The 27,747-nt window shown below is 38.6% G+C and overlaps 1 protein-coding gene across 1 annotated transcript in view; it reads left to right on the forward strand.

Moving 5' to 3' along the window:
* The window catches only part of LOC134212419 (platelet-derived growth factor receptor beta), a 538,624-nt gene that overhangs the window by 371,563 nt on the left and 139,314 nt on the right, over positions 1-27,747 (forward strand). Inside the window, exons 14-15 of the mRNA XM_062690252.1 lie at positions 9,720-9,853; positions 10,293-10,359. Of these exons, the coding sequence (XP_062546236.1) occupies positions 9,720-9,853; positions 10,293-10,359 (201 nt within the window). The remainder of the gene's footprint in view (positions 1-9,719; positions 9,854-10,292; positions 10,360-27,747) is intronic.

A 27,747-nucleotide genomic window follows, 5' to 3' on the forward strand; every position in this document is an offset into this window, starting at 1 on the left:
GTGCTAATATATCACACTGACGTTCCCCTACTTCTCTCACTTAAAAAGAGGAAAAAAAACATTGACTTGAAATAAATATTCATCAACAACTATTCTGCCGTAATCTGAATAGGGATGTCAGATGATTTTTTTCGTAAATCTGTAAATATTGGCAATCATAAAAAATCTGTATTGTCTGTATTGGGGGGAAAATAGATTTTTTTGAAATTATTTATGAAAAAATAGTGATTCTGATGATTGGAATGTGTACTTAGATAACCTTTTCATTGAGTTTTTTAATACCAGGTAAATACAATTAGAAATCCCAGAGATCGTTGCAATCATTCTACAAGCATCACATAACTTAAATTATCTCGGTTGTTATAATTCATATTAAAAGCTCAATCTTGTGCGAAATTCATGTCGTCTTTCAAAGTCCACATCTCAATTATTATTCGACCTCAGAAAAAATTTTATCATGATTCTACAAGTGATGTTTTTCGGATATTTTTCCTAGCTACTTCAATATTCCACCAAAATTAAATGGTAAATGTAATTAGGAAACAATGATTTTGTCAATGGCTAAATGACGATTACTAAACTTGATTACGCAGGAATACATTTTTTACGCAGTTCGTAAATAAGTGTTAAACCTCTCTATTTACTTCTACCAATTGCGTAAAATTATGAAAGAAAAAAAAAACACAATGGTAATAACATTTTCCAGTGTGCCTGTGAAACATCCTCATTGGTTTAATAATAATTCCATAATTATTTATTTAAAAAAAAATACTGGTGGATGCTATTAAGCAGCCAATTCGATATACATGAACGTATATGGTGGCGAAATGTACTCATGAAACATTTAACTATCTCAAAAGCTCACACCTCCGAAACTTCTTTCAAATATATTTGGAGTTCTTTTCTTGAGACCCAATTAATTTCATTAGAAATGACAGTATAACATGAGCGATTCCAAGCAACAGCATCAAAATTTAAGAAAATTTTTAATTTATGATTTTCTATTGAGTTGAAACTTTGCACAGTTTTTCAATTTCATCTAAATCGTCATTTTTCGATATCAAATCTTCATATTGAGTCACGACTAACTTTTCAAAAGGGTGTATGTGAAAATGGTTCAAAAATATTTAAAAAGCTGCACAGCAAAAACGGAATGTTCGATTGTTATGATTTTTTCAGCAAAGTTAGACAACTAAATGGTGATTCTTAAGAAAATGTGCACAGTAAAAAAAAAATTTTTTGCCTTTAAAAATATCATTTTTGTCACAAAAACTCAAATATATCAAAACCCTATCTTTTTTCGAACGTTAGGAAGGGAAAACGGTCCATTATATTAGCTATCTACCATAAAAATTTGGTGATGGTAAACTAATAAACAAAAAAGTTATGACATTTCAAACATTTCACAATTTTCACATATAGTAAACAAAAAAAAAATTCCGTGTATTTTTTTTTTCAAGAATCGCAGTTTGATGCTGATTTTATTGTTAAGGGCCTTGCGTGAGTTAAATAAGTTGTTTGTATGATATTCCATATTTATGTATTCATCGATATTATGTATATATAAATATTATATGTATAAATAAATAAAAATGAATTAATATTATCCTAAGTATTAAATTAAATGTGGCAGTTACACAATGTTGTTATAGAAACTCTAAGAGTTTTGGGTTTGAATTTTGGTATGGGTTATGATATCATGAAAACAGTTTATTAATACTTATTTTTTATTTATTTTTATTCAAATTTTTTAAAATATCGAACACTTTTGAATTATTATCAGCACAGTTTGAGTAAAGTTTTGCTTTAATTTTATTTTCCGACAATGGAATGAAACAGTGAAATTTTTGGGTTCCTTGGATCGTTTTCGCGTTATTAAATTGCTCGCTGAGCTCTGAAGCCTTTATTTCGTACTCTTCAGTAGTAGTAAAACAAAATGATAATTTGGTTAAATCTTTTTCTTTTCCACGATTTGCCCAATCAAAAAGTACTTTCGCAGTTTTAATTGGATGCTCACGTTCTTTGGCTAAACTTGCTCTTGTGGCCATGCGCTTTATTGTTCCTCCAATAGCATCACAAGGACCTTTGCCATGTGATGTAGCAAAAAAAAAGTCCATTCTGCATCAATTCCGTACATTGATTTAAATTGACATAGGCTCGAAAAAATCTTACACGTAAAAAAATAACCTTATATGTTATGGCAAAAAACCATTCGAAAATACTTATACTCTTCATTATGCCATCTAATGAATGATCCCATATCAAAAAGCTAATAACATTTATAAGTTAATGAAAAGTATAAGTTTCGGGATGTATGTGACTAATGCGATGTATAAGTTTTTTCTTATACATATCATTCAGCGCCTGCTTCGGCAAAAAAGTATTAGAAATCTTAATAATATATAACATTAAATTTTTTTACGTGTACGATTTTTGTACTGCGACGCTGCTCCATCAGACATGAAATATATCTTTTTGACTTCTTTATGCTTATCAACGCGTAAAAAGTTAATCATTTTTTCAATGAACAAGTTTACGAATACTGAATCGTGTCTTAAATCTTCGGAAATTATAATAAAACTTAAGTGTTCAATTTGCGTACTTCCATTAAAATAAATAACGAATGGATGAATTGTAGCTTGTTGTACGTTCCAGTGATGGGACTGCACTTCATCTTGCAATACAAAGCTGTAATTTTCAGAAAAATCACAAATGACTAAAAATTCACCATTTTGTAATGTATTTTTCGTAAGCTGGATTGTTCTGTTTTAATGAAATCGTGAGGGATTAAACTTTCTAATTTCAAGCAAAAATATGACACAAACTCATCTACAGGTTTTACAATAGTTTCTATGTCACACCTATCCGTGGTCACCCATTGCTCAAATGATAACTGATCAATATATTTTTCTTCAAACTCAGCGAATAAAGTATTTTCCAATGATGAAGAATCTGGACAATCCGAACAAGATCGTAGATAGCAATTTGATGTTGTATTTTCACACAAAAGACTACCAGTTAACATTTTAATATCCTTTGTTAAATTGATTCTTTTCAAACTATGTAAAATAAGATTAATATTCTCATGGGTTGTGCACACACACATTATGTGTTCCTGAATTGGAAAGAAGCTTACATTGCCTTGGCCGAAGGCTTGCAAATGAGGAAAACCCTATTTTAATATTATCGTGAATTTCCTTGAAGCGTGTGTACGCTTCTTTCAAAGTCGTCATCATTAATCGTTTTTGGATTGCTCGACACTTTCCATCTTTTTTTACTGATACATAATCTTTTTGACCAGGCATAGCTCGACTTACTTCATCATCTTCAAAATATTGAACTACTATTTCTTTTGTCTCATCTGTTAATGCAGTACTAGACCTAGTATTTTTGGTTGAAAGACAGTTATTCTTCAATTGTTTTGCCTCTTTTACTGTATTTCTATTGGTTTTGAACTCATCAATGGCATCCTGAATAGACCACGAACTTGGCAGCATCGACAAAATCAATAATTTTTCTTTCCTTGTCGTGGCTGCATTCGAGAACCTTTCCTTCATATTTATAATTACCTCATCGTAGTCTGTATTTTCCACATCATCAGGTCCTAATTTGAAGAGGTTTCTTCGTACAGCTTCGTTTATTTCACGGTATTTTTTCTCCGGGTAATAAACGTAGTCCATCTTACTCCATTTAATCGGAGTCACTTTTATCCCAGCTATGCCCTCGTTAAAGCGTTCGATGTTGACCTTTTGGATACACTCATCTTCCGATTGATTTGTTGAAACAGATTTCGCTGATGGTACGGTGGCAAGGCTCTCAGCACTTAATACTTCTGGTAATTCCTCAGTTGTTGTCGATACATCTGGCAATTCCTCAGTTGCTGTCGTTTTCGAACTTCCTGCGCTCTGCTCAACCGATGATATACAGATTGCTCTTTTGTCAACGTTTAGACGGCAGGACGTGCAAATGCGTAAATTTGTATTCAATGTGGACATTGGAGCATAACCAGTCGCTTTCAGTTTATCTATGGTGCTTTCGGTGAGATTTCGTAACTCTTTTGAACACTTTTTTCCATCAAACGGCCTACAACAGTTGAGAAAGCGGCTTCTCATGTTGTTCGTAATATTTCAATAAACAAAATCACTTTTAAGTTTTTACTGACTAGTTTGGTGTCATTTGCTTGACTGAAGAAAAAAATTACTATAAGATCTTTAACAACCTTAGTAGTAGTAATTTTTTCGCTTTTTCGTGAGCATTGTCATGGTATGTACCTATCATGCATTTGTTGTTGTTGAAGATACCCGTTTCCTCCCGATCATAAAGTCTATTCTCTAAGAGGTATATTTTTTGCAGGTAAACTATAGACGTACACGTGTATATAAATCTTTGATTTTGCAGCTTTTGTCTTAAAAATAACATTTCTGATATGTTTCTATCAACGTTATTATCAACAGGTTTCAACACTATTAAAAGAATTTTTCGCCAGTCACGTGCAATGAAAATTATGACACTATCAATACTTTTGATCACAACACTGGATCGTGTCTAAGTTTCTTATAGATGCTATGAATAATTAAATCAAAATATCATGAAAACAACTTGTTTAAATCACGTCCCTTAACAATAAAATCTGCATCAAACTGCAATTCTCGAAATAACTTACACAGAAAAAAATTTTACTAAATGTGAAAATTGTGAAATGTTTGAAATGTCATAACTTTTTTGTTTATTAGTTTACCATCACCAAATTTTTATGGTAGATAGCTAATATAATGGACCGCTTTCCCTAAAAAATTACGTTCAAAAAAGATAGGGTTTTGAGATATTTGAGTTTTTGTGACAAAAATGATATTTTTAAAGGCACATTTTCTTAAGAATCACCATTTAGTTGTCTAACTTTGCTGAAAAAATCATAACAATCGAACATTCCGTTTTTGCTGTGCAGCTTTTTAAATATTTTTGAACCATTTTCACATACACCCTTTTGAAAAGTTAGTCGTGACTCAATATGAAGATTTGATATCGAAAAATGACGATTTAGATGAAATTGAAAAACTGTGCAGAGTTTCAAATATTTTTGAAATGGTCGCTCAGGATCGACTGACATGCCCCCGTGGAATGCCTCATCTTATTTATTTTGTTACTTTGGCAGATGACACAATCGATTTAGAGTATTTACATGAAGACATGTAAAGTTGCCCGTTTCAGCATAAACTATTAATAGGGCTGGTAGTAATGATAGTAAAGTAACGCTTCATTGTGGTTGATGTCATGCTCCTATTGTGTGTATGAAATTTGACGCATTTTTACGTTGGAAATCGATTCACAGAATGTGAATGCTACATGAGTGGCCCTTTTACATGGCATGTAATATTCAAATTTTTTTGCTGTGTAGATTAAAAATACTGTTTTTTGAGGTACACCCTTATCCAATTTGGTAAAATTGCTCTAAATAAGCCAACTTAAAAGCTACAGAAAGGTTTTTTTAAGCAAAATTGATTAAAATAAGCTGCGCTACAACTTTGTTCAACAAAACATGTCAATATTCCGAGAAATAAAAAAATATTTTCTATTTTTTTATATGATGGACAACCCTATTTTATGGTTGCACCATAATTATGGCCTTCAAAGCCGCATATGATACAATCGATCGGGACCAGCTATGGCAGCTAATGCACGAACACGTATTTGCGGATAAACTGACACGGTTGATCAAGCCGACGATGGATCGAGCGATGTGCATAGTTCGAGTTTCGGGGGCATTCTCGAGTCCCTTCGAAACGCGTAGAGGGTTACGGCAAGGTGATGGTCTTTCGTGTCTGCTATTCAACATCGCTTTGGAGGGAGTAATACGAATTGCAGGGATTGACACGAGTGGCACGATTTTCACGAAGTCCGTCCAGTTATTTGGTTTCGCCGACGACATTGACATCATGGCACGTTACTTTGAGAGGATGGAGGAAGCCTACATCAGACTGAAAAGCAAAGCTAAACGGATTGGACAAGTCACCAACACGTCGAAGACGAAGTACATGATAGGAAGAGGCTCAAGAGAGGTCAATGTAAGTCACCCAACACGAGTTTCTATCCGCAAGACGCTCCGATCGAATAGAGTTCGCGCCGTACCAAACTGACTATCTACAAAACGCTTATTAGATCGATAGTTCTCTACGGACACGAGACCTGGACGATGCTCGTGGAGGACCAACGCGCACTGGGAGTTTTCGAAAGGAAAGTGTAGCGTACTATCTATGGTGGGGTGCAGATGGCGGACGGTACGTGGAGGAAGCGAATGAACCACGAGTTGCATCAGCTGTTGGGAGAACCATCCGTCGTTCACACCGCGAAAATCGGTAGACCGCAGTGGGCCGGGCACGTAGCCAGAATGTCGGACAATAATCCGGTGAAAATGGTTCTCGACAACGATCCGACGGGAACAAGAAGGCGAGGTGCACAGCGGGCAAGGTGGATCGATCAGGTGGAGGACGATTTGCGGATCCTCCGCAGACTGCGTGGTTGGCGAAATGCAGCCATGGACCGAGCTGAAAGGAGAAGACTTTTATGTGCAGCATAGGCCACTCCGGCCTTAGTCTGGTATAATTAATTAATTACTGTACGTCCATGAATCATAGACGTTAAAAACGCAGACTTTCGAATTCTCGGAGTTTTTGAGCGGAAATACTACACTCAATACTAGGCGTCGTGGTGCAAACTGGTAAATGGTGAAGACAAGTGCAATCAGTTAGAAAAACAAATGACGAAAAAATCTAAGTTCTCACCAAGAACGAAAAGCAAGCTGTTTTCAGCTTACCGAATGAGAGTAAGAAGCAAAAAGTGAAAAATGAGAAGTCCTTCTTTCTTCTTCTTCTTTGTTTCTTCAACCTTCTTCTTTCTTCCTTTTACCTTCTTCCTTTTCCTTCATCCTTCTACTTTCGTCCTTCTTACTTCTTTTTTCATCCTTCCTTCTTCTTTCATTCTTCTTCCTCTTCTTCTCTAGTATTTTTCCTTCTTCATTCATCTTACTGCCTTCTTGGTTTTTCTTTCTTCGTTCTTCTTCCTTCTCCCTTCTTTCTTCTTCCTTTTTCTTCTTCCATCTTACTTCTTTTTTCTTCCTTCTTTCTTATTTCTTCTGCCTTCTTCTTTCTTCATTATTCCTTCTTTCATCTTTCTTTTTCTTTCATCCTGCTTCTTCCTTTTTTATTTTTTTTATATTTTATTTCATTTTTTTTTTCTTTCTTCTTCTTTCATCCTCTATCCTTCTTCTTTCCTTCTTCTCCTTTTTTCTTCTTCCTTTTTATTTTGTATTTCTTCCTTCATCTAAGAAATTCTTTCTTCTTCCTTATAATTGTTTATTTCTTCCTTCTTCCTTCTTCCTACTTATTTTTTCCTTCTTTTATCTTCCTTCTTTCTTCCTTTCTTCCTTCTTTCTTCTTCCTACTTTCTGATTCGTATTCCTTTTTTCTTTCTTCCTTCCGCTTATTTTTTTCTTCTTCTTTATTCATGTTGTATTCTTTCTTTTTCCTTCTTCCGCCTTTCTTCTTTCTGCTTCCACCGTCCTCACTTCTTACTGCTCATTTCTCATTTCTCACTCCCCCTTATCACTCGGCCTAATGACCCCACATCTGCCCAAGGCCCCTACGATATTTTATTTGCTTGCAGTTCCGACACGTCGGAAGAGAATGCAAAACGAAACAAAAACTGCAGAAAATGTGGGGAAGAATACCATAGTGAAACATGTTGAAAAGAATAGAATTTTGAGAATTGCAAAGGCGAACAAAACGCGCTGAGCAATGAGTGCGAAAAAATCAAAAGGTAAGAATTACAAAACTAAAAGCGTACAGGATATCAGTTTTCGGGAAGCAAAGAAGCTAGTTGAATCCGATCAAACAAAAACATATTGAATACCTGGAAGCTAAGTTAGAGAAAAATGACGAAAACTACCAGATTGCAAAAAAAAAATACGACGGAGGAAAGATTGGTTCGGAAACGCGCAGAAAAAGAATACGACGAACTCTCGATGAACCAAAGAGAGGAAAAAAGTGCATTAAACAAAACAAACCCCGAGTATATCAGGAGCAAAGCATCCAAGGAATCAAACATCTAATCTCATCAATGAGGAAAAATATGCAGCAATGTCAACAAAATATAATGAATAATATAGTCTGAAGATTCGACAAAGGGATAATTATAGCCTCTCATATCAATCACCACATGACTTCAAACAAATTCAATCAACCCGATCAAGCTAATATAACAGAAATAGTACAATGGAAGCCAATTTGAAAAACTTTTGTTAATAAGAATCCAAACACTATTGCTCTTCCGAAAACTAGAACAAACCCATCACGAAACATAAATCTCGCTGGGTATGAAATATTACTCCGCCCCCTACCGTTCTTTCAAGCTATTGCAGTCAATTCGAGTATAAATTACAAAACCGTGCAACTAAACATAACACTTAAAGCTTTAGCGGTGGTGGTCAATATACCGCGAAAAATGACTGTTTGTAGCAAATATCTCTGACCAAGCCAGCAAATTAACAACACTGAATTGTAAACCCCTTAAGATACACTACCTGAACCATTCGTATTATCTGGTGATTTTAATGCACATTACAATCGATGAGGATCGGAAGAAGATGATGTCAGAGGAAATGTTGGTGCATCTATGGTAAACGACCGAAACCTATAATAATCCTAAATGACGAAACCCTTACATTGATACACTCTGCAAACTATATCAATAATACGAGCCCCGCTTCCTGATTCGACCTTACCATCTGCTCCACTGCACTGATATAGCCGGCAAACTAAATTGGACAACGGTAGATGACCAACATGGAAGTGACCACTTCCCAATCATCATAGGCACCGCAAATCAGAGCAGAAGCTGCACAGCTAGATGGAAAATTGATGACGCTGATGGGGGCTCCTATGAAACGGAACTTGGAAACTTATTCTCCCAACCGTCGTTTACTCAATAGAACAAATAACAGAAGCGATACGAATAGCAGCTTCGACAACCAAAACGTCCACAAAGTTCCACCCAAAGGCAGTACCCTGGTGGAACAAAATCGTTGCAGATGCAGGTAAAAGAAAAAGAAAAGCCGTAAGAAATAAAAGAAGCAGTTGCCAGGATTTTACTAGCAGTATTCAACGATGGCTGGACATGTGGAATTTTTCCAGAATCATAGAGAAAATCTTTCCTCATTCCAATACAAAAGACAGGAAAATGTCCAAACACAGCAAATCACCTTAGGCTAATATGTCTTTCAAGTTGCACGTTCGCGGGAAAATTGGAGCCAAATCCATTCTGTTCCAAATAACTATCAATCTGTCAAAACTCGAATGGGTCGACTTCAGGGTAAAACCTTAACTATGGTGGCAAAATAACCAGAGAACTGTCAAGTTTCAACTAAAAGTTAGAAGAATCAATGAAATGGTTCGCAGCCTTACAATATTCAGAGGGTATAAAAATATAAAAAAATAAGACTTATAAGTCAAAGAATTGACTGAGACATTAAAACGAGATAACATTTTTGACGGGGAAGGTCAATTGCATAATTATACCGCAATACATCAATTAATCATCGTTAAGTAACTATGAATTTGGAAAAACTAAGATTAGAAGGCGGGTTAAGTGTCTGTAGGAACGTAAAGCCACGAACTAGGTAGACCTACCAAGCTTCTAATGAAAATTTTGTATGCTTTATGTTTCAGATTCATTATACCTTTCTGGTCATTGTGGCGTTGGGAGTGATGGCAGTTACAGTATTTTGTGTTTTCTTCACAAAACGGAAGCGCAACCCACGACGAATAACAAAGAATTGGCGAACTGCTCATGAAACGCCGAAGTAAGTGTAATATTCAATCTGCGGGATCACAGAATATAGGCATCCAAGCTAGGAAAAGTTTCCTCCGACAAGTTGAAGGGATGATACAAATTGTTTGCACCACCACGTCAATCTGGGGTGAACGAAAAAAGTCATCGCGGTATCGCGACCGTATGGTGATTTAACGAAAACTTTAACAAAAAAAATCAAAGGAAAGTCAGATGAATCCTTTAATTTTTTTTTCAAATTAATAAATTTAAACCGCCTATTGAATTGATTTTGCTGTATTTAAAAGCGTTTTATTCTTTTCCGAGTTGGCTGTCTGTTCTCTTTAGTTTGATTCACCATGCCATGATGTACAAAGAAAATGTAAACTCACAAGAAAAGTGGGGAAAGTCTGGCGATTCTGTATCAAATTCACTTTTTTATTTGATCTTATTGTTTTTGTTTTTTATTCCAGCTCGCAACAACACTTAGGGCAAATGCAAATGGAAGAAAACCGTCTCTACACCGATTTGGAAATCATCGTAAGTTTGAATTATGATACCCTAATTCTTATCGAATATGTCATTTAGATTTTTTTTCTCATGTTATATTTCTTCTACGAATCGATCCATTCAGCTACCAGTACTTAAAAAACCTTTATTGATAAATTAAGATTGAATTTTTTCGGCGATAGAAGTCTTAATAAGTAGCAAATTAACCGAAACGTCAAATTTAGGAGCAACAAAGTATTTGCTACTTATTAAGACTGCTATCGCCGAAAAAAAATCAATCCTTATAGCAAAATTTCAGTCGTCAACTCCCAGATAATGAATACGCACATCTATCAAGGTTTATTGATAAAACTTTTTCTTATACCGTATAAGTTATACGAAACACATTGTAAACCAAGGGGGAAAGAAGGGTATGTCTGTAAATTTCTAAAAAAAAATCCCTAAACAATCCACTTAGCGGTGATGGTGCCCAATTTTCAAAAGGAAACATTCGGGTAATTCGAGAAAATAGAAAAACATCATCCGGGAAATTCGTTGTAGGAAAATAGGGAATTCTCTCGCGGGGATGTCGTTTTCCTACAGCAAACTAGGGGATTATCCTGTGGGAAATTCAAGGATTTCTTTGCGGACATTCGGGGATTTTCCTCCCGGAAAATTTTCGGTGATTCTCGAAGATTTTGCTCGAGGAAAATTGGGATAATTGAAAGCTTTTTTCCGGGAAATTCCAGGAATTTCCTTCTACAGGAAATACGGGGGTTCTCCTCTAGAGAATTCGGGAAATTCGAGGATTTTCCTCCGGGAAATTTGAAGTTTTCCTCGGGAAAATTAAGTGATTAAAGAATTTTCTCCAAGAAATTGGGGGATGTTCCTCCCGGGAAATTTTCGGTGATTTCCGGGGAATTTCCTACTAGAAATTCAGGAAAATTGAGAAATTTCCTCCTACTTGAAATTCGGGGTATTCAGTGAGTTAGGGGAGAAAATTAGATTTTTTTTCCGGAAAAATTTGGGGAACTTTCTTCTCTGGTTATTTAGGAAAATTTCTTTCTCCTGAAAACTCGGGGATTTTTTTCAAAGAAATTCGCGAATCATCATCTAAGAAATTGGGGGATTTTCTTTCTGGAAAATTTTCGATGACTTCAGGGTAGACCTGTGCGCCGCCGCCGGTGGTTTTACTCGCGCCGCCGCCGACGACGATTTTGAGTCGGCGCGCCGCCGATCATAATTTTTGCCAGGCCGATGACTAATCACGATAAAAAAGTCAATTAACTTAAGTCGAGTCGTGCCAACACGAGACGCTGAAAACAGTCTAATAATTGAGGTCGAAATACGTATCTGTGAAGAGATACAGTGTGGTGGAGTTAATTGGAATAGTACTAAACTAGTCCTATTAAATTAATAAGTTGGTTGATTAGTTTGAGAGTTTGAATGAGGCTTTATCTAGTATAATAATACATAAATTGTTAAATTGATTTTTGGAATGCGTTAAGCCAAGGCCTCATTCAGTCGGGCACCTAAACTTGTAGGTGACTCGCAAAATGGGTTTGTTGTTGTTCATAAACTTTTGTGGGGCCTGGATACAAGCCCAAAAGCGTCCCCATTCTTAAAGGATCTGGCATTGGTGCAGGTAAATTATTGCAGTTTAGAAATTCCAAGTTAAGTTGCACTTTAGTTATTTTGACAATATTTATTTTTTTATTTATTTAAATCAACTTATTTAATAAGTTTTCTTTGTTTTTAGATCTGTGCTATTAGGATAGTTGGCTTATAAGGCGAACTGATTTAGCAAAATATTTAAATCCCAACTGTGAATGCTTTACCGATTTTGTTGTTCCGACTCCCGAGTAAGTAATTTATATTTTGAAATCAATTGCTGAATATAACAAAACCACTTGCTGAGTATCAGCAAAGCAAATATTACGAGCATCAGTTGAAAAACGCTTCTATTTTTTTTATTCACAGCTATTGTAACCCAGAACTGGGGCGTTGTCGCCTCGCTGCACAATATTTAGTCAAATTATTTAGTTAAAACGTCAGGTATTTTCAAACATTACGAAAATTTAATTTTATTTTATTGTCTTAAAATTATTTAAAGCCTTATTGTAAAATTCCTGGAATTTCTGAGAATATTCGAAGTAAGTATCGTTAAAACATTAATTTTTTTCCTTCGAAAAATACTCCAGAAATTAGTTCGGAAATAAATCAAGAAATTTAATTTAAAAATTCCTCCAGATATTCCTCCGAAAAGTTGCTTTTAAAAAACCTTAGAAGATTATTTAGAAATTAGGAATTTGGGTATTCCTTTGGAGACTCCTTACAAAATTTCTCCGAAAATTCCTTAAGAATTTTCAATACGGATTTCTTTAGAAAATCCTTTACGAATTTCTTTCGGAAATTGCCCAAGGAATGCTTTCGGATTTTGTTCAACGACTTCCAACATTCTCCTTCGGAGATTCCTTGAGGAATTCCTTTGGAAGTTTCTTTAGCAATTCCAGTGGAAATTTCTTAAGGAGTTCTCAAAAAATTTCCATTCGTTTTTTTAGCATTTCTTCTGACATTTTTTTGAAGATTTCTTTGGAAATTTTTCCTTTTGAAATTGTTTGGGCAATTATTTCATGAATCTCTGGAAAAAGGAAATCATTAAAAATTTGACTAAGGAATTTCTTCAGAACTTCTTCCAGCAACTCCTTTAAAACATTTTCCGGGAATTGTTCCGGAACTTCCTGCAGGAATTTCTTCGAAAATGCCTTCATCTTTCCGAAAGTCTTTTAATGTTTGTTGTTAATTTTTGGATTTTTTTTTTAAATCCAATAAGTAATATCGCAAACAACTTCATTTTCAATAAAATTCAAAGAATATCCTGGAGGATCTTCCGAAAAAAAAATCTGGATAAAAAGAAAGAAGAAATTTGTGTTGGGTTTAGTGCAGGAGTTTCCAAATAAAATGTTGTAGGCATTCCCAAAAGACAACCTGAATGGATTTTCGAAAATAATTCCTGAAGGAACTTTAAAAGAGTTTTTTACTTCCCTAAAGAATTCATAAAGGAATTTCCAGAGAAATCCATAAAGGTATTTCCGAAGGAATTCTCAAATGTAATTACGAAGAAATTCCTAATAGAATTTCGAAGAAAATCAGAGAAAATGCCTTCTGATATTTCTGATGTTATTCCTAGATTTCTTCAAGAATTCCTTTGAAATTTTCCCCAGTAATTTATTCTCTATTTCCTCCAGAGATTCCTTTGAAGATTCGTCCAGGAAATTGCCCCAAAAAGTTCTACAAAAACTCCTCCGGAAACGAATTCCAGAAAGTTCTTCGGTAGTTCTTTCGGATATTCCTTAAAATTTACTTCAGGAATTACGTCAGAATTTTCTTCCACTTATTCCTTTGTTTAAGAAAACCATAGGAAATTTGTTAAGGTTCGTTCATTTGGGAATTCCTTTGAAAATTTCGTAGGAAATTGCTTTAGGAATTTCTTCTTAAAATCCTTTAGGAATTCTTTCGTGATTCCCTTAGAAATTCTTTCGGATGTACCTTCCGAAACTCATGCGCAAATTGATTTTGAAATATCGACGGAAAAATATTTTAGAATTTCTCTAAAAATTCTTTCAGAAATTCATTTACAGATTCCTTCGGAAATATGTTTAGTCTTTGAAAGTTTGCTATGAAATTTCTTCGGAAATTAATATCTTTGACATCTTTCCTTAAAATTCCCATAGGAATTCTTTCAGAACTACTTTAAGTAATTCCTTGGGAATTTCTACGGGTAATCCTTTGAAAATTCTTTGGTAACAATAGGTAACAAATTCCGAAATTCATTCAAAGAAATTTCTTCGGAAATTGCTTTTGGGAACCATTTGGAAATTTTTCTAGGAATTCCCTAGAACATTTTTTCGAAATTTACTGAAAAGATTCTTTCTGATTTTTCTGCGGGAATTCCTTCGGTTCCCTAATGTAAACTATTTTTGAAGTCGGTGCTTCCGGGCAAAATTATAAAATACCTATACATATAATAAGCAAGGCCTACGTTCCCAAACCTTTGTACCTTATGACGAATAAACGAGTCTACTTTTAGCAAGCAAACAAGCTAGTTCGGTTTTGTATTTCCTTGGTGTGATTTGTGGGAAGTCCGTCGTAGGATCAATAGTGAAGTTGGCCAAGTTCGGATGAAGTATTTTTACACTAAGTTCTTTCGAAGATTCCTTCAAAAATTTTGCCACAAATGTCTTTATAAACTCTTTTCGCTATTCCCTCGGAGAGTCCTTTCTGAACCTCTTCGAAGATTTTTTCAGCAATTTCTTTGGAAATTGTTTTAGGATTTTTTTCGGAAACTATTTCATTCCTTAATCAATTTTCAAATGAAATCCTGAAAGAATATTCTATGGTTTTACCTGTGGTTTTTCTAAAGGGATTTCCAAACGAGAGCCTTAATGGTTTTTGAATAAAAACCTTTATGAGTTTCCGCAGTGTTAGGAGGCAACCCCTATAGCAAGCCGTCCCCATCTTCATCACCAATAGTGTAGGTGCTATTATCATTCTCACCAGTTGACAGTTCATTTTATGTTATGTTCTTTTGTATTAATTATAACAGATAACCTTGTAATAACAAGATCGCGTGTTTTAGTTTCTTCCGTAATTTCGTGTTTTATTCCGGTTTATTCCGAGGCCATCCGAAAACCATTTCAGGTTTTGTCCCAGAACGTTTTCGGTATATCGGTCGAAGTGGTTCGCGTGATGGAGGAGAAGCCGGGACGTATGTTTTTGCCTCTGTTTGATGGCACAAATTTTTCCGCCTGGAAGTTCAGGATGATTATTCTTCTGGAAGAACACGAGCTCGTCGAGTGTGTTCGGACGAATGCCAATGAGATGGATGAACTGACGGATGCACCAGGGGATACAGCCGAAATCAGAGGAAAGAAGTGGAACGGCAGAAACGGTCTAAGCTCGACAGAAAATGTAAGTCCCTATTAGTGTCTCGTATTCACGACTCGCAGCTTGAATACATTCAAGATAAACAGTCCCCGAAGGATGTCTGGGATGCCCTGCAGAGAGTTTTCGAACGTCGGAGTATAGCGAGTCGAATGCACCTCAAACGGAGGATGCTATCTCTCCGTTTCGACGGCGGAAGTTTGCAACAACATTTCCTGCTGTTCGATAAACTTGTCCGCGAGTATCGCTCAACTGGTGCAGATCTGGAAAAGTTGATGTTATCTGCCATCTACTGTTGACACTAGGGCCATCGTATTCTGCTGTAATAACGGCACTCGAAACGATGCCAGAAGAACAACTTTCCATTGAATTTGTGAAGTGTCGACTACTGGACGAGGAGACGAAACGGAAAGGAGTAGATTCATTTTCCCTCACCAACGAACAGACTGCTTTTGCCGGATCGAAGCAGCAGTATCCGAAGAAAACATTTAAATGTTTCGGCTGCAAGAAGGATGGGCATAAGATATCAGATTGCCCGGTCCGGAAAGAGAAGAGGAAGACAGAGGAAAGAAAGTCTAAGGCGCACCTTGCCAGTAAAGGTGACGTGTGTTTCGTAGGTGTGAGCAAAGGAAAAGAAGAAACAGTGAAGTCGGATCGAATACAGTGGTATATTGATTCTGGCTGCTCAGATCACCTAGTTAACGACAAAACACTTTTCGAGGAGTTAAAACCTTTGCGAAAACCAGTGGAAATAGCGATTGCGAAAGGCGGCGAGACAATCGTGGCCAGGTATTCCGGCACGGTAAAGGTGATTTCAGGATCGGCAATGATCATATTGAGTGCACAATCAGACACGTTTTATTTGTACCTGACCTGAACTACGATGCAACCTATTCTCTGTATTGAGAGTAGATGAAGCAGGTATGCGTGTTGTGTATGCTGGGAGAAAAGTAAAAATCAAGCGTGGATCGGAAGTTGTGGGATGCGGTTTCCGTGCTAGGAAGTTGTACCAACTCGATTTTAGGAAAGCCGATCGCGTCGCGAGTGAGTTGATGCTAACGTGCGGTTGTGTTCCGATGCAAATGGTGCTATGGCATCGTCGCTACGGACATTTCAATGCCAAGAGTCTAGGAGAGATTTTCCGAAGTCAAATGGTTACGGAGTGAAACTGACCCTTCATGCGAAAGACAAAAACGTTGTTGTGTGTGAGCCATGCTTGTTGGGGAAACAGACTCGGAATCCGTTTTCCATACGTGAAGCAAAAAGGTCGTCGCGAGTGCTCGAAGTAATCCACTCGGATGTCTGTGGACCAGTGACACCGGTCGGACTAGATGGTGTAAAATATTTTGTGACATTTATCGATGATTGGTCACATTTCGCGATGGTGTTCCTAATCAAATCGAAAATGAAGTACTGGAACAGTTTCGAAATTATGAAGCTTTCGTGACCGCGAAATTTGGACAGAAAATAAGTCGCTTTCGATGCGACAACGGTGGCGAATATCGCAATAGTGAGTTCGAAAGATTCTGTAAGGCGCGTGGTATACAAGTTGAGTGGACGGTTCCATATACGCCCGAGCAAAACGGGATAAGTGAGCGGATGAACCGTACTCTTGTAGAAAGAGCCCGTTCTATGCTGGAGGATAGTAATATTGACAAACGGTTTTGGGGTCAAGCAGTTCAAACCGCGGCATATCTAGTGAACCGCAGTCCATCGAATGCGATCCAGTCTGGAGTGACGCCGTATGAAATATGGGAGGGGAGTAAGCCGAACATTTGCAAACTGCGCACTTTTGGATGTAATGCTTTCGTGCATGTTCCAAAGGAGCATCGAAAGAAAATGGATGCGAAGGCGTGGAAGGGAATTTTCGTAGGTTACGCTCCCAATGGCTATCGTGTGTGGCATGAAAAATCGCAGAAGATTGTGCATGTGCGTGACGTTGTGTTTGACGTGTCTCGTGTCCCGACACTGAAGAATCAGCAGATAAGCAATTCGGATATGTTTCTGTATCCGACTTCGAAGAATGAGTTAGCTGTTATTGACGATTCTCCTGATAGTGATGAGCAAGTTTCTTCCGAAGAATCTGAAGAAGAGTTTGGAAGTTTTATGCAAGATAGCGAAATTGAGCCGCATGACGACCTCGGTTCTCCGGGCGAGGATTCTGGTGATGAGCCACAAGTTGAGCAGCAATCACAGCAGCGTTCGCAGCGTGTACGAAGTGCCCCTGAGTGGCACAAGGACTATGAGGTTGAATATGCAGCATATGCTCTAAATGCAACAGGGTACGTTGATAACGTACCGAATTCCTTGGCAGAGGCTCGAAAGCGAAAAGATTGGTTAAAATGGAAGGAAGCAGTAGAGGACGAGATGGTTTCGTTGAAAAAATAAAACTTGGTCTTTGACGGAGTTGCCTGAAGGTCGTACCGCCATCACAAGCAAATGGGTGTTCCGGATCAAACGTGGGATAAATGGACAGCTGGATCGGTATAAGGCTCGTTTAGTTGCGCGCGGTTTTAGTCAACGAAGAGGTTTCGACTACAGTGAAACTTATTCACCGGTCGCGAAACTAGACACACTTCGCACCGTCTTGGCGGTTGCAAATCATGAAGAGATGATCATCCATCAAATGGACGTGAAGACCGCCTTCTTGAATGGAGGGCTTTCAGAAGAAATCTTCATGGTTCAGCCAGAAGGTTTTGAAGCTGGGCAAAATCTTGTGTGCCGTCTGGAGAAATGCTTGTATGGGCTGAAGCAGGCATCGCGAGCTTGGAACGAGCGGTTCCATTCGTTTGTGGAAAAACGGCTGAAGTTCACGAGGAGCATGAATGATCAGTGCCTGTACACGTGGAAGACCAATAAAGGGACAGTGATTATGGTTATTTATGTGGACGATATCATCATCGCTGGTACTTCGTTGAAGCTTGTCGAGACGGTGAAGCATTGTTTGGCTAGTGAGTTCGAGATGACTGATCCTGGAGAAGTGAAATGCTGGCAAAAATTGGCATGCGCATTGACCGTGATCAGCATAAGGGAGTGATGTGTATCAGCCAAAAGCAATATCTCGAAGGTTTACTGCGGCGTTTCGACATGGAAGACTGCAAGCCCATTTCAACTCCCATGGAAAATCGATTGAAGCTATCGCGTGGAGAAGAGATCAATCGGACGAACCAACTCTATAGAGAGTTGATAGGGTGTTTAACCTACGCTGCATTGACAACTCGTCCTGATTTGGCAGCATCTGTTAACTATCTCAGCCAATATCAGAGCTGTCCCACGGACTACCACTGGGCCTATTTAAAACGAATTCTGCGCTACATTAAGGGAACGTTAGACATCGGTCTTGTGTTTCGGCGGAGTTCCGATGCGGTAACAATGGAGGTGTTTTCAGATGCAGACTGGGGAAATAACGTTATGGACAGGCGCTCTGTAAGCGGCGGCGTGTTCAAAATTTTTGGATGTACTGTGGCGTGGATTGCACGAAAGCAACAAACCGTATCGCTCTCATCAACTGAGGCGGAATTAACTGCGCTGTGCGTGGCTGTTTGTCACGAGCAGTGGCTTATGCGAATAATGCAAGATCTGGGATACGATCATGAGAAGCCTGTAGTATTTCACGAAGACAATCAATCGACAATGCGGATTGTCGAAGATTCAAAAGATTATGGGAGATTGAAGCATGTAGACATCAAGTTCCATTATGTGCGGGATCTAGTACGACTGAAGAAAATTTACCTGAAGTATGTTCCATCTGAACATCAGCAAGCCGACATGATGACTAAGAGTCTACCCTTGGCGGCTTGTCGGAAATACTGTGCTAGCATTGGACTGGCTAACAGCAGCGGTTGAGCAGGGGTGTAACATCTACATCACCAATAGTGTAGGTGCTCTTATATTATCACCAGTTGACAGTTCATGTTATGTTATGTTCTTTTGTATTAATTATAACAGATAACCTTGTAATAACAAGATCGCGTGTTTTAGTTTCTTCCGTAATTTCGTGTTTTATTCCGGTTTATTCCGAGGCCATCCGAAAACCATTTCACGCAGAAGTTCTTAAAGGGTTTTTCAAAGGAATTTCTAATGAAACATAAAAAAAATCGTACGGAAATCTCTTCAGTAACTCCACCAAGAGCTTTTTTTGTCATATTTAACCAACTTATATTCACTTTAGTTGGTCATCGTGCCCCAGTCTTACTCAGCCAGAGCTTATTTTAGTTATGTTGATCATCTATTGAGATTTGTGCATACAAGAACGCGAGGTGGGGAGTAAACTGTCCATTGTGGTTGTCAGTAGTGGATTCCATCGTGAATATCCTTCCAGGATCCAAGGGTCACAGCAGGTGAACGAACTGCAAATTCTCTGGATATACTAGATTTGCAGCCGCTCAAACATTGCCCAATTGTATATGTAAATCAAAGAATAGTAGGTAGAATTTTTCTGAAATTTAGAAAAGTTAATGGACTGCAGCCGAATTCCGAAGGTTTAAGAAAAAAATGAAAAATTTCTTTATAAAAAGAGATTTATAGATTCTCTTTCTCTTTCCAAAAGAAGAGAAAGAAAAAAACTAAAATTTCTTGCGAAGAAAAATATTAGTTCACATATTTTCCCCTAGATGTCTTTTGACAACTATTTGCATAGGGGCCGTCCACAAAGTACGTCACGCCTCTAGGGGGGAGGGGGGGTTCAGAGCAGCGTGACGATCCATACAAAATTTTTAGAGGTTTATTATAAAAAGTGTGACGAAGGGGGGAGGGGGGGTTCGAAAATCGCCGATTTTTGCGTGACGTACTTTATGGATCTTCCCATACCGGTTGTTCAAAACATCCTCATATCGAAAATAAAACTTGCTTTTGCTTATTGTTATTGAAATAATGAGGGAAAAAAAGATAAATATTCAATCTATTGATGAAAATATGCAGTAACAGCAACATTGTTGTGATTTCTAACTGTCTAAAAAAACGGATGCTCTAACTTTATTACCTCGAAAACACCGAACCATTAGCATTTGGCTTAGCTTAGCTGAAAACAGCTTTAACAGCTTTAACAACTGGCTTAACTGACAAGCTGGCTTAGCTTTAACAGCTTTAACAAGCAACTTAAGCAGCTTTAACAGCTTTAGCTTAGCTTTAAGCAACTGGCAAACACTGGCTTAGCTTTAAACTTAGCTTTAAACAGCACAAGCAAGCTTTAACAAGCAACACAAGCTTAGCTTTAGCTTAAGCTTTAAACAAGCTTTAAACAACAAGCAGCTTTAAACAGCTTTAAGCTGGCAACAAGCTTTAAGCAACTTTAGCTTAGCTTTAAACAGCAACAGCTTTAACAGCTTTAAGCAGCTTTAGCTTTAAACAGCAAAGCAGCTTTAAACAGCTTTAAGCAACTGAGCTGGCTGAGGCAGGCAGGCTGAGGCAGCAGGCTGAGGCAGGCTGAGCAGGCACAGGCAGGCTGAGCTGAGCTGAGCTGAGCGCAGGCAGGCTGAGCAGGCAGGCTGGAGCTGAGGCAGGCTGAGCAGGCTGAGCAGGCTGAGCAGGCTGGGCAGGCTGGCAGGCTGAGCAGGCTGAGCAGGCTGAGGAGGCTGAGGCAGGCTGGGGCTGGCGGGCTGAGGCTGGGCGGGGCTGAGCAGGCTGGCTGAGCCCAGGCTGGGCTGAGCCCAGGCTGAGCGGGCTGGGCGGGCTGGCAGGCTGAGCGGAGCTGGGCAGGCTGAGCTGAGCTGGGGCCAGGCTGAGCCAGGCTGGGCTGGGCGGGCTGGCTGGGGCTGGGCTGGGCAGGCTGGGGCGGGGCTGGGCGGGCTGACGGGCTGGGGCCAGGCTGGGGCTGGGCTGGGGCTGAGCAGGGCTGGGGCCAGGGGGCTGAGGCTGGGCAGGCTGAGCAGGCTGGGGCTGGGGCTGGGCAGGCTGGGCGGCAGGCTGAGGCTGAGGCAGGCTGGGGCAGGCAGGCTGGGGCACAGGCTGAGCAGGGGCTGAGCTGAGGCAGGCTGAGCAGGCTGGCAGGCTGGGAGCAGGCTGAGCGGGCTGAGGCCCAGGCTGAGGCAGGGCGGCTGAGCTGAGCTGGGGCTGAGGCAGGCTGGGCAGCTGAGCCAGGCTGAGCCCAGCTTAGGCTGAGCGAGCTTAGCGGGCTGAGCAGGCTGAGCGCAGGCAGCTGGGCCAGGCAGCTTGAGCCAGGCTGGAGCGGAGCTTAGCTTTAGCAGAGCTGAGCTTAGCTGAGCGGGCTTTAGCTGGGCTGGGCTTAGCGGCTGAGCGGCAGCTTAGGGCTTTAGGGCGGCTGAGGCTTTAGCAGCTTTAGCTGGGCAGGCTGGAGCTTAGCTTAGGCTTTAACAGGCTGGGGCTTTAGCTTAGGCTGAGCCTTTAGCTTAGCTTTAGCAGCCAACTTAGCTTTAGCTTAGCTTAGCTTTAGCTTAGCTTTAGCTTAGCTTTAGCTTAGCTTTAGCTTAGCTTTAGCTTAGCTTTAGCTTAGCTTTAGCTTAGCTTTAGCTTAGCTTTAGCTTAGCTTTAGCTTAGCTTTAGCTTAGCTTTAGCTTAGCTTTTTTTATGATAGTTGGTTGTGCACATACCATGATATTGAAATGATTTAGATGTTTTAGAATGTTTGCCTTGAAACTTTTTTTTATCAAATAATCAATCAAACGCGATTCTTCTTCTTCTTCTTCAATGGCTTTACATTCCAAATGAAACTTGGCCTTATTTTTAACTTAGCATTCTGTTAGCATTCCCACAGTTATTAAATGAAAGTTTTTCTTTTCTTGCCATTGCATGAGTATGTATCTTGAGTGGTAAATAAGTACAATGGATGCATGCCCAGGGAACCGAGAATATTTTTCATATTATTTTACACTCCTAATGGAAGTGAAGACACAATTATACCTTCAAATTACATCCAAGAAAAATCTCTTATCGAATTTCTCCATAGAAAATCTCGAAGAAATTTAAATTCTCGTTTTCTTTTTCATCTGTCAAAAAATGTCTTTCACGCTTTCGTCGGAATTCCAAAATAAGAAAATTTCGAAAATCTCTTCGAGAATTTCTTTTCTTACAAGAGATTTATTTACCGGAATTCGGCTGCTGGAGTTTATCATAATCCTGAATTAGGAAAACTTTTGGAAAAAAAATTAACAAATTAGTCCTATGACACCGAAGTCTAATTCTCAGTATTGCTCAAGGGTTACAAAAAGTGAAGCAGGATTCGTAGTTAAATTTTGATTAATCAAAATCAGAGAATAATAAAAGGGTTTTAATTTAAATATCATTTTGAGATCAGGTACTTATTAGTGTCGCTGGTAATTTACAATGGAATGTGCTGTTTGATGATCGATCGAATATTACAATTTTAATCCACTGAAGTCGATTTTTATACGGGCGATTCGTACCGTATGAATCGAAACCGCGTGAATTTAAAAATCCGATTTTTACATCCACGCCGGTTCACGCCGCCGCCGCCAATAAAAGCCAACGGCGCGCCGCCGTGACGCCGCCGCTGCCGGGGCAAAAGTGACCACTACGCCGCCACCGCCGATTATATGACCGGCGCACAGGTCTGTTTCAGGGTATTTTCCAGCGAGAAATTCGGGAAAAATAGAAAATTTCCTCCTCCGGAAAATTTGGAAATTTTCCGATGGGGAATTCGGGGATTTTCATCCAGGAAACTCGGAAATTTTCCTACAGGAAGTAGGGGGATTTTCCTACCAAAAATCCGAGAATTTCACTCTGGAAAATTCAGGGATTTTCCTCCCGGAAAATTTTCAGTAATTTTTGGGGAATTTCCCCGAAACTTTCCTTTGTGAAATTCGCAGATTCTTCTGCGGGAAATTCGGAGATTTACCCTAGCAGCACACATATTTCACATAGGTTACTGCAACTCATTTGTAACCGGATTCAGACACAATCAAGTTGCTGCAACCATTTTTATCTGACTTGTGCTGTCCGGGTACCTCCAGGAATTTCGGGTATTTTCTTCCCGGAAATATTTGTTGATTTCCAGATATTTTCTTCCGGCAAATCCGGGAAATGTCCCTGGAAATTGGGTGATTTTCCTCCACGTAAATCCGGAGTTTTCGGTAGAGGAGAGGGGAAATTTCCCAATTTTCCCGTATTTCTCGGAGGAAAATCCCCGAAAATAGTCAAAAATTTTCCGGGAGAATCCTCGAATTTCTTAAAGGAAAATCGCCGAATTTCCAGGAAAAGGGAATTTCCAGAAATTCATAGAAAAGGAAATTCCCGGAAAAAATCCTAATTTTCTCCCCTAACTCACTGAATTCCCCGAATTTTAAATAGGAGGAAATTTCTCAATTTTCCTGAATTTCTAGTAGGAAAATTTCTCGAAGGAAAATTCCCGAATTTCCTGGAGGAAATCACCTCCAGGAAATTCGGTAATTTTCCTTCAGGAAATTCGGGATTTTCTTCGAGAAATTCGGGTATTTTCTCCAAGATATTCGGAGACTACTGGACTTAAGCTGGTTACGAAGTCCGTAATAAGCTTTATTTGCAGCTGCAATACGCCTTTTCATCTCGCGGGTAACATCATTATCGCATGTCATTAATGTTCCAAGATACACAAAATCTTCTACCACTTCAAATTTTTCACTACCCAGCACCATCGCTACCACCACCACTATTGAACCCACGTTGATTGCCAGCGACCATGTACTTCGTTTTGCTGGTATTGATCGTGAGTCGCTGGCTCCCTCTTAAAATGCACAAAACCCTCTCCCACGGCACAGCGATCAATTCCGATAATATTGATATCGTCCGCAAATCCCAGGAGCATATGCGATCTTGTGATAATGGTACTGCTTCTTTGCACATCAGCTCTCCTAATCGCTCCATCGAGCGCTATATTGAACAGTAGATTCGAGAGTGCATCACCCTGCTTTAATCCATCTAAGGTAACAAATGGCATCGATATTTCATCCGCAACCCTTACACTTCATTTCGATCCGTCCAACGTTATACGAATCAGCCGTATCAGTTTCGCCGGAAAACCATGTTCAAGCATAATTTGCCATAATTCATTCCGTTTCACTGAATCGTACGCCACCTTGAAATCAATAAACAGATGATATGTCTACAAGTTGTACTCCCGGAATTTATCAAGGATTAAATCCAAATTTTGTCTCAGGGCAAACATTTGATCCGTCGTTGATCGGCCCTCACGAAAACCTGCTTGATATTCGCCGACGATTGACTCTTCAAGCGGTTTCAATCTGTTGAACAAAATACGGGACACAATTTTGTATGCGAATTAAGGAGAGTAATTCCTCGGTAATTGGCGCACTTCAGTCTGTGCCCTTTCTTAAAGAGAGGGCAAATGAGGCCGTCTAACCAGCTAGCGGCATTTCCTCGTTTTCCCATATTTTCGGCATAACATGGTGCAGAACTTCATAAAGCTGGTCACTGCCATGTTTGAGAAGTTCAGCCGGCAGCTGGTCCTTCCCCGCAACCTTATTCTTTTTCAGCTCTTTAACAGCTTTTTTTACCTCATCTAGTGTAGGTGACTCCACAGCTTGTCCATCATCGCTAATATTTATTCTGTTCACCGATGCACCGTCACTTCCACTATTCAACAAAGTCTCGAAGTGTTGCTTCCACCTGGCAGCTACTTCGGTTTTATCTGTCAGCAAATTCCCTTGTTGGTCGTTGCACATGACGGGAGATGGCGCGGCCTTTCTCCGCACGCCATCGACAGATTCATAAAACCTCCGCATATCGTTCTGCTCCATTTTTTCTTTCGCCTCGCTTATCACTTTTTTCTTCCTGTGATGGGTTCGTTTTTCGGCTGCTCTTGCTTCCTTGTACCGATCTCTATTCGATCGGGTACCCAACACCAACATCCAGCTTTTGGCAACGTTCTTCTTGTCTGAAAAAAAAATTGTATTGTATATTGTATGAGACCTTAAAATTTTGAAAACTTTTTTACAATATTTGTTTATGAGCTTACAATCCTACTGAAAACAGAACAACACAGAGCTGTTAGAAAATCTAGCAGTCGCTGCTGGTTGGATGTATGTATGAATAATTTACATATTTCAGTAATTCCACATGAAACCAATGTAGGGTAAAATGCCCAATAGTGGACCCCCTAGTAGCAGAATTTAGCTCTTCCTCTCATAAGGAGTAGAAATCTTCAACATATTAATTCTGTTTGGTATCTAATAACAAGTTCTGCATCTCCTCTTCGCGATACATACATAAAACACTCAAATACACGAAGTTATTCGTTGAAATTAACATTTTAAATTCTGACTGAATTCGCCCTATAGTAGACCCCCTGGGGGTCCATAATAGGAAATTGTTTCCCTATAGTCGGCACTTCATTTGATTTTCATGTTTCGTCTCGGGACGTTCTTCTTCCCTATTATGGACCCCCCAAAATATTCCTATAATGGACACTCTCGTGTTTATTTTTTGTAGAATTGTAAAAAATCATCTAATTTTACTTTCCATAGCATTTCCAATGCATGTAATCAAAACATAGGACTGTAAGGTAGGTTCTCCCAATGGAATTTCATAGTGAAATGTCTACATTGTGCTGTAATAATGCAGAAATAGCTGAAGGGTCCACTATTGGTTGGGGGTCCACTATTAGGCACTTTACCCTACGATCTCTGCGAATTCTGCAATAATTAGTAGAATCGTTCCTTTCCGAAAATTATGAGATTTTTTTTTCTAATGTTGCCATTACCTACCCTACCTGTGTGGCTGCAACGTCGATACACATATGCCTGGATCGGTCTTATGAGATCTTCTCCAGTTTCTCCTATCTTCCTTGAAGTTACTGTCCTTTATCCAGTTGTGTTATTTTGCCATTATAGTGCACAATGTAGAGATAGGGTAGATCCCGGGTAGACGAAAATGGCTCATTAACAGTAAAACATGATATTGATAACAAAACATGATATGAACTTGTTTGAAATAAGAGTAAAAATAACAAGCGAAAATAACAAAAATTTGCACCGAAATATCATAAAAATATCAGGTTATGCCATTAACAAGAACTTATCAATATCTTGAGCTATTAGTCTGTTCTTGTTAATAGCAAAACCTGATATTTTTATGATATTTCGGTGCAAATTTTTGTTATTTTCGCTTGTTATTTTTACTCTTATTTCAAACAAGTTAATGATGATGATGATGATGATGGTCCCGCCACATACCCCTACAAAGGTTTGAGCTGGACGAGTTATCTTTAAGATAATTAATTAAGATCAATTTAATCAGATTTGCAAACAAATAAAAAACGATCCGATTATTTCTACAGATATAAATTTGCATGTAACTTTCCATTACTATACAGCAAAAACATAAATTTAAAATTTAACTGCTGATATCAACTTTAAACTTTTGCAAGCATCAGTAGTGATACTTCGAGCTCCACAAAAGGCAATACTTGTGAAACCTCTCGCACAGATTTCATAAGTTTCACCAAAACCGTATTCATGTCATTTTATAAGACCGCAATCTACAACTCGTAAGCATCATACTTTTCTACGAAGTTCGAACATCACAAAATCCAAAACATGTGGTACCTCTCCGTCGATATCAAAAGTTCTGAGTTCAGTCGCGAGTTAAATAATCTACCAGATGACTTACTACTAATCTAAAGAATCCTTCAAACAGCTCGAAACTTGCACAATTGTAAATAAATGTGAAAAAATCATCTATATCTGTAATACGCGCGCGAGGCTCAAACTTTTGTAGACTACACAAAAAAGTCAAATTAACATTACGTCAACTATATAAAAATCCATCATCATCATCGAGGCGAACTAATAGATCATTAAAGCCCCAATAATTAGGTAAATAAACTTGTTCATACAAAATATCCGTTTAAAAACAACTTCGTCAAGATACAAAATTAGTCAATAATAAAAAGTTGATCGAGTAGCTGTTCAAAAGGCAGCTTTCACGTGTGAAATACGTTGTCGCTTAAACTATGTTAGTGTCGCTGCACGTTTGATGTGCGTAGGCATCGAATTGAAAACATTTATTCCTTTGAAAAATAACGAATTTTGTGAAGCGCTATTCAAGAAATGTGGTGTTCGTACATCATTCGCGGATCTAGTATTATGTCTATGGACGTAACTTCCTCTTTCAATTCGATCACACAAATATCGAGGCAGCAAACCATTAATTACTTTAAAAATAAACACCATTGTTAGATATACAATCCGTTGCTTCACTGACAACCACTGTAAGGCGTCCAACAAAAAAATTGAGGAAGTGAATCTGTTGCACCTTAAAACTAAACGCATTATTTTATTCTGCAAACGCTGTAATCTCGATATTTGTGTCGCGTTCGACAAAAATAAAATGGAAGGGCAAAAGTCTAGATGAGGAGAGATGATTGATTTATACAATTGTATCTTACTTGCAATAGTTAAGTCGTTTTTCAGCCGGCAGAGAATTCCATACTTCTTGGCTATTTTCTTGATAACATTGTCAATGTGCTTGTCAAAATTTAGCTTGTCATCAATAATCACGCCAAGATATTTAATCTCGCGGACA

Source organism: Armigeres subalbatus, chromosome 2 (genome assembly GCF_024139115.2).
Source record: "Armigeres subalbatus isolate Guangzhou_Male chromosome 2, GZ_Asu_2, whole genome shotgun sequence".
Lineage (NCBI taxonomy): Eukaryota > Metazoa > Arthropoda > Insecta > Diptera > Culicidae > Armigeres > Armigeres subalbatus.